The 8,189-nt window shown below is 53.8% G+C and overlaps 2 protein-coding genes across 2 annotated transcripts; one reads left to right on the top strand and one right to left on the bottom strand.

Moving 5' to 3' along the window:
• The first annotated feature begins 1,205 nt into the window (after positions 1-1,205).
• LOC109762318 (polyphenol oxidase I, chloroplastic) lies at positions 1,206-3,506 on the top strand. The gene is made up of 3 exons (XM_020321154.4): positions 1,206-1,880; positions 1,983-2,244; positions 2,373-3,506. Exons 1-3 carry the CDS (start codon positions 1,285-1,287, stop codon positions 3,246-3,248), a joined length of 1,734 nt encoding a protein of 577 aa, XP_020176743.3. The 5' UTR covers positions 1,206-1,284; the 3' UTR covers positions 3,249-3,506.
• A 2,736-nt stretch (positions 3,507-6,242) lies between these two features.
• LOC141041285 (uncharacterized) lies at positions 6,243-6,884 on the bottom strand. The gene has a single exon (XM_073507415.1). The coding sequence runs from the start codon at positions 6,882-6,884 to the stop codon at positions 6,243-6,245; it is 642 nt and encodes a 213-aa protein (XP_073363516.1).
• Positions 6,885-8,189: the final 1,305 nt, after the last annotated feature.

Here is an 8,189-nt window from a genome sequence, read left to right as displayed (position 1 = left end):
TCACATTATTTATTGTGATTCACCACCATAATTTCACTTTCTTTCCTTAGAGTCCAAATATCAATGCATAACATCCTAGTGAAAACATACAAAAAGAGGTGCGCGAACGCGATAAGATCCGAAGAACCCTATACTACAAAACGAAATAAAAGCTGCAAATTGTTAAATAAATTGGACTCAGCACTTGTCGGCGAGCTCACCGGAGGGCGGGAATGCCAGCGAGACGATGGACGAGGCGTACTACGACAAGCCGGTGCCACCGCCCTCGCTGGTCCATGTCAGCATCACCTGGAACAGGCGCTGGCGCGCTATGACACTGTAATGGTGGAAGACCTACAGGCGAAAGAGCAAATCACGGGCGAACAGGAGAACAAGAAGAGTGCCTTGTCCATGGTCGTAGAGGACCTGGGCTTTCTGGATGAGCAGTGGGGGCGGCACAAGTCCATGCGCAGCGCTCGCGACATCCGGCACGAGCGATGGCGGTTGCGCGTCCTGCGGGCGGAGAGACACGCCATGTTCGCAGACATCGACGTGGCAGTGGAGGAACAGGAGGCACAAGCAACCACGGACGTCGTCAACTGTGCGTCGCTGGCGCAACCACCGCCGTAGTTCGTGCCCGACGCCACGACCACGAGGTCGGCCCATCTACGACCGGCGCCGTCAACACGACGGACTTCGGCGAGGAAGAATGGACATGGGACGGCACCACGGCTTGTGTCCCAGGAGGGCCACCCCCACGTTTTAAACTTCCCTTCCTACAGTTTCACTTCTCAGGGCTCGCGGCTGAGTTTGACGGACATGGGAAGACAGGAAGTGGAATATAGATGCCTCCAAGGCCGGCGAAGATCTTAAACTAGGTTAAAAAAGTGTTTAATTCCCCCGCAAAAAAAGTGTTCAATTGAAATATGTTGAAAATGTAATGAGTTTGCTTCGTGAGACCTTCGCGCTGCCCTTCTGGAATATAATACTAGCATCCTCACACACAAAAAACACCCAGTCACTCTAGTAGCTACTCATATATAGATCCCCATTTTCGACGAACATAATTTTCTCCCTCGCACTGCCAACAAACCAAAGGCCAAGTTTCAACACGCTCCATCGATCAGTGCACTGTAACCATCACACGTAGAACGTGAAGAACGGTCAAAACCAATCACCTGCTGTACGTGGGTGGCGCACGCACTATATATAGGCACCATCCGTTACCTCAAAAGTTCACCACAACTAGTGCATTGCATCCCTAACCCTAAGCGAGCAGCAGCCAGGTAGCAGACACCGGCAGCCATGGAGAGCACTCGCGTGCTACCGAGTGCCAACCATCGCATGCCATGCAGCCTCCAAACCTTTCCGCGACGCAACGTTCTCCGTGCCCTTCACCGCCGCAAGGACGCAAGGCAGCCACGTCGTATCTCAATCTCATGCGAGGCGACCGGCGGCGGTCGCGTCGACCGCCGTGAGGTGCTCCTCGGCCTCGGCGGCGCCGCAGCTGCGGGGCTGGCCACGGACCAAGGTCGAGGAGCGATCGCCGCGCCCATCCAGGCCCCGGACCTCCGCAACTGCCAAACGCCCGACCTCCCGAACACGCCGCCGGACACCAACTGCTGCCCGACGCCCGGCACCGGCATCACCGACTTTGAGCTGCCGCCCGCTTCCTCGCCGCTCCGCGTGCGTCCGGCAGCGCACCTGGTGGACGCGGAGTACCTGGCCAAGTACGAGAGGGCCGTGGCGCTCATGAAGCAGCTGCCCGCCGATGACCCGCGCAGCTTCGAGCAGCAGTGGCACGTGCACTGCGCCTACTGCGACGCCGCCTTCGACCAGGTCGGGTTCCCGGACCTGGAGATCCAGGTGCACAACTGCTGGCTCTTCTTCCCATGGCACAGGTTCGTATGGTCAATGGGTTATGGGTGCGACGACTTGCACCTTTCTGTGCTGAACCTCAAGGAGCCGTCACTTGTCCCTGCGTGCGTTTGCTGAACGTGCAGGTTCTACGTCTACTTCCACGAGAGGATCCTCGGCAAGCTCATCGGCGACGACACCTTCGCGCTGCCCTTCTGGAACTGGGACGCGCCGGCCGGGATGACGCTGCCGGCGATCTACGCCAACAGGTCGTCGCCGCTCTACGACGAGAGGCGCGACCCCGCCCACCAGCCGCCGGTGCTGATCGACCTTGACTCCAGTGGGACCGACGCCAATATCCCAAGAGACCAGCAGATCGATCAGAACCTCAAGATCATGTACCGCCAGGCCAGTAGTACTAATTAACAACCTCAAGAATCCCTAAACAAAATGAGTAGCAACTTCAAAAATATTGTTAATTAAGGTAACCACAGAACCACTGGTCATGAGATAACACAAATGTACGTACGCACCAGATGATTTCGGACGCGAAGAAGACGCTGCTGTTCCTGGGACAGCCGTACCGCGCCGGCGACCAGCCGGACCCGGGCGCGGGCTCCCTGGAGAACGTGCCGCACGGCACGGTCCACGTCTGGACTGGCGACCCGGCGCAGCCGAACTTGGAGGACATGGGCAACTTCTTCTCGGCGGCGCGCGACCCCATCTTCTTCGCGCACCACGGCAACATCGACCGCCTGTGGCACGTCTGGCGCCGCCTCCGCCCGAGCAACACCGACTTCACCGACCCCGACTGGCTCGACGCCGCCTTCCTCTTCTACGACGAGGAGGCCCGCCCCGTGCGCGTGCGCGTCCGGGACTGCCTCGACCCGGCCGCACTGCGGTACACGTACCAGGACGTCGGCCTGCCGTGGCTCAACGCCAGGCCGGCCAAGGCGTCCGGCGGGACGCCGGCGCCCGCCACAACCGGTACCCTCCCTGCCACCCTGGACAGGACCATACGGGTGACGGTGACAAGGCCCAGAGTGTCCAGGAGCCGCCGGGAGAAGGAGGAGGAGGAGGAGGTGCTGGTCGTGGAGGGGATCGAGATCGCCGACCATTTCAACAAGTTCGTCAAGTTCGACGTGTTGGTGAACGAGCCCGAGGGCGGAGTGGGCAGCACGCCGGCGACGGCGACGGGGTACTGCGCTGGGAGCTTCGCGCATACGCCGCACATGGTCCGGCCCGAGGAGATGAGGAAGGGACCGGTCAAGACGGTGGCGAGGTTCGGCGTGTGCGACCTGATGGACGACATCGGGGCGGACGACGACCAGACGGTGGTGGTGTCGCTCGTACCCAGGTGCGGCGGTGAGCTGGTCACCGTTGGCGGCGTCAGCATCAGCTACCTCAAGTGAAGTTACCTAATGTGGTCCGCTCTCGCGTCGGTGGCTCGCCGTGGTATAGAATCTATGTAATGGTGATGGTGATGAATTATAAATAAGCTACCGCAAGTGACTGCCGATGAAGCAAGCACCCATCAGCTCTCTGGTCGGCGTTCACTGTGGTATGGAATCTATGGTGCGTCTCCTCGTATTGTACTGCAGCACGTACGTACGTGCGTATGTCCTATGTGTAATGGTGATTCCAAATAAGAACAGCTGGAGTTAATGGGACTGGTGGCTCGGTGCGTACATCCTACCTATACTCCTGTGCGCAGCACCATACTAGTTACTACCTCCGTTTCAGTTTACAAGTCGCGTATATCTAGATTGTCAATTTTATCACCCTAATATAAACTATATAGCACAAAAATTATACCGTTTGAAAATAGAACATCTGAAGTTTATATTGGTATATTTTTTGTAATATATGGCTTGTATTAGGTTGGTTAATTTTTTTCAAGGATACGTCAAGCAGACGTATCGAGATCAAAGATAGAAGATGCCAAGATGGCGAGTTATTACAGCGTTACAACAACCAAAAACCCACGGCTGCACGAGCCTGAGACCGCATGCTGACTACTAGCTATCGCCCACCCTATCTATCCTGACTGGGAGCGATCCTGCCTCCCGCAACAGTGCCGTAGCCCTCCAGTTTTGTCCCTCCGCTTCGATCTGTCGCAGAACCTCATTCACGGAAGGTGAAGCTTCGTTGAACATGATGTCATTCCTGTGTTTCCACAGGGTCCAAGCCACTAGGGTGATCACCGTCCATGATTCTTTTCTTTTGTTCTTCTGAATGTTGAGGGAGGTCCACCATCCCACGAGTTCAGCCTCCGGCGCAGGTGTCGAGTGAGGCTTTCCCCAGTTGCCGATGATGACCGCCCTAACTTGCCTAGCGAGAACACATCCAAGGAGCAGGTGATCAATCGTTTCTGGCTCATGGTCGCAGAACGGGCACGCCGCTGGGTGAGGCAGTAGACGTGTCTGTAATCTGTCTGACGTCCAGCATCTTCTCTTTGCCACTAGCCAGGAAAAAAACTTGCAAGTTGTCGGTGCTCTGGACTTCCATATTTCCGTGGCCCCTGCCACCTCAATTCTTGCGGCAAAGTGAGCACGATAGGCTGATCAGGCAGAGAACAGACCATTTTCTTCCCATGTCCACACAATCTTGTCATCGATCCCTTCCGCAAGTTCGACTCCGTAGTCGATCAACCAATCTCAGGAACTCTTGTATGCCCTGGGCGTCCATGTTGGGTGACACGTCACGCCACCATTGCCCTGACATTGCTTCTCTCACTGTTCTGACCTTGGATGCGCTCTTCTTGATGACACTGAATAGGTTTGGCATGATGTCATGTATGCGTCCCTCCTGGAGCCACCAATCCGTCCAGAATAGTACCGTGGCTCCATCCCCCAAGATGCACTTCGTGGCTGCTCTGTAAATGGCTAGCGAGTCTGATGAGACTTGGAGATTAAATTCTGCCCATGGTCTGGCCGTATCCGTCCGTGCCAGCCACGACCATCTCGCTCTCAGCGAAGTATTGAGTAGGCGCAAGTTGGGCACTCCCAGCCCACCGTATTCCTTGGGCGAACAGACTTTGTCCCAGGCCACCAAACAGTGCCCTCCGTGCATGTCGCGTCGACCCTTCCACAGAAACCCTCTACAAATTTTGTTGGCAGCTTCTATTATCTTGACTGGAAGGTCCAACGCCATCATGGCGTGAATTGGCATAGATGCCAGGGTGGTCTTCACCAGCTCCAGTCGTCCTGCACGATACAGTAGTCTCGCTTGCCAAGCGGGTAGTCTGTCAGCCATCTTATCCACCATATATTGCAGTTGACTCGCTGTGATCTTCCGTAGTCCCAACGGCAAGCCAAGATATCTACAAGGCCATCCCAGCACTTGGCAACCCATATCAGCAGTTATCATGCTGATTTGCTCATCAGTGCACCTAATCGGGTGCGCGGAACACTTGGCTAAATTCGTGCGTAGTCCTGATGCCATCCCGAGATCTTGCAATAGAAGTTTGCATGCCCGTATAGTTTGGGCCTCCGGCTTGATGAATGTTACCACGTCATCCGCGAAGATCGATGTGTGATTCCAAAGGCCTGTCGGCGCGAGGACACCAGAGTCCGCGGCGTGGTTGAGTAGGGCATGCAGACAGCTCATAACCATGACGAAGAGAAGTGGAGACAATGGGTCTCCCTGCCGGAATCCACATTTGTTGTATATAACATCTCCAGGCACGCCGTTGAGCAACACCCGAGTGGAGGAGGATGCTAGCAACTCGGCGACCCATGCGATCCACTTGTCTCCAAAGCCTAGGTGCCTTAAGACCTCCAGTAAGAATGCCCAGTCCACGGTGTCGAATGCCTTTGTTATGTCGAGCTTTAGCATGAGCGCGGGCCTTTTAGCCGATTGTAGCCACCTGACAGTGCTTTGCACGAGCATGTAGTTGTCGTGAAGGCACCTCCCTTGTATGAACGCGCTTTGGTGAGTTCCCACATTGCCCGGCATCTCCGGCGTCACGCGAAGCGACATGACCTTTGCAACTAGCTTGGGGAAGCTATGTATCAAATCTTTGACCTCAAGCGTCGTTGATGTTTCTGGCAGTAAGGTGATGAAGGCTTGATTGATCGATGTTAGCCCCCGGAAATCCAACCTCCCAAAGGCCCTGAATGCATCCATCACATCTTCCTTGATGATAGCCCAACATGCTACATAGAAACGCGACGAGAACCCGTCTGGTCCCGGTGCCTTATCGAGGCCTTGTGGCCTGACGGCCAGCCAAATCTCTTCCTCCGTGAAGTAGTGGTCCAAGTGCTGCAGTTGGTCAGTCGGCAGTCCTATCTGATGTAAGTCAAGAGTGAATGGTCTATCTGGAGCCTCTCCAAACAGATTGGCGAAGAAGGAGTCCACTGCCTCTGCCATCTCGTCATGCTCAGTTGTAATCACTTCGTCTACTTTCAGCTTGAAATGAAGTTCTTCCTCCTCCTGTGGCTCGCATGGTTGTGGAAAAACTCTGTGCTGGCATCGCCGTCCTTGAGCCATAGCACCCGGGATCGTTGCCTAGCAATGGATCGCTGTAGAGATGCAAGCCCCAGCAGCTTTTGCTTTAGCGTGCGCCTCAGCTCAACTTCCGCGTTCGACAGTGTCCTATTCTCCATTGCCACATCCAGTCTGAGAATAACCTCGGTAGCGATTAGCAGCTGCTGTTTTATGTTGCCAATATATCGAGCGCTCCATCTCGCCAGCGCCTTTGCTGTGGCCTTGAGCTTGGCCGCAAGCCTCTTGAATGGGTTTAGTACCGCCTGGTGAGCCGTCCAAGCCTGTCGAACTACCTCCTGAAACCCGTCCACCTTGATGCAAGAGGACTCAAAGTGAAAGTGTCTCCCTCTACGCAGGTCCGGATCAAGCACAAGGTGCAGCGGACAGTGGTCCGAAATGCTGGTGCTGAGTGCCGAAAGTAATGATGATGAGTGCGACTGCTTCCAGTCCATCGAGACGAGCACCCTATCCAATTTCTCCAATGTTGGCGCGTTGCGCTTGTTGGACCATGTGTATCTCCTGCCGTTAAGGTACGTAGAGCTCAATGAGCTCGAGGTCATTTATACATCGTCGAAATCGCCCCATCATGCGACAGTTGATCCTATCATTGCTCTTCTCCTTGGGTCCTTGATGAGATTAAAATCTCCGGCAACCATCCAGGGGCCTGCATGTAGTTCTCAAACATCCCGCAGCTCCTCGAGGAATTCTATCTTATTCGCCTCCTCCTGCGGGCCATAGACCCCAGTGAACCACCACCCATGCTCACCGTAGTCGATCCAAGCCGTGATAGTGTTTTGAGTCACATGAGGATTACTCAATCGTGCATTAGAGGAGTTGCACACCAGCAGAACCCCACCACGCGTTCCCACGGCCGGTACGAAGAAGAAGTTGTCGTAAGCCGGCCCTAGGCATTGCTGGACTAGTCTCAGGTTCATATCCTGCACCTTACACTACTAGGGAAAAGGCTAGCAGCAGCGTGGGTTTTAGGTGTATCAATAGCACGGGGGCCGGCGCTACTAATAAGGCGCTACAGCTAACACGTAGCAGTAGCGCGTGCTCACCGGCGCTACTGCTATACAAGTGTAGTAGCAGCGCGCTTCGTGGAAGCTCGCTACTGCTAATAGCTCTAGCGCGTGTTGCCTGGACGCGCTACTGCTATCGTGGCGCTGCTGCTAACTTTTCTGCACTCGCTACTGCTAATTTTAGTAGTTTTTTTCTGCATATTTGTTTTGTATTTGAACAAGCTTTACACAAGAATCTTTAGCAGATACAAATGTCATCATGATACACGTACCAATGGCTGCGAGACCATAAATGTAATCATAGCATATATATACAAATAGGAGTTGAGCGTTTTGGAGGCCGAGCTGCCTGGAGGCCGCTATCCCGGGCAGACGTTGAGGGATTGGGATCCGTGCCTTCTTACCATTTAGTTATATACAGATGCTAATACAGGGGTGCCATTCTCTCGTCTTCTGTATTTGTACGTGAGCCTCTGTCGTGGCCGATGATGCAAGAACATGATGTGCCTCGTTGGGTGAGTTTGAATTTTGGTGCTGCTACCCCTCACCTGTAGTCGCTCACAGCGCACGTCCGCACATGCAAGGCTGGTTGTTATTCTTTTTTTCTCTCTAGCCGTATGTATTCTGTAAAAGTTATGTTTTTTTATATTTCATTCATTTATAAAAAAATAAAAGAGTGAAAAATATTTTGAAGGCACTGCTAAATTATTCAACTCATATTACAAATAATCTTGGTCCTGTATTTGAAAAAAGTGCATCATGTATTTAAAATAATCACCGTGTATTCAAAACAAGTCCACCACATATTCAGAAAGAAAATGTTTGTCACATATATGAAAATTA

The sequence above is a fragment of the Aegilops tauschii genome, chromosome 2 (assembly GCF_002575655.3).
Source record: "Aegilops tauschii subsp. strangulata cultivar AL8/78 chromosome 2, Aet v6.0, whole genome shotgun sequence".
NCBI lineage: Eukaryota > Viridiplantae > Streptophyta > Magnoliopsida > Poales > Poaceae > Aegilops > Aegilops tauschii.
This window is presented reverse-complemented; position numbering and strand designations above follow the sequence as displayed.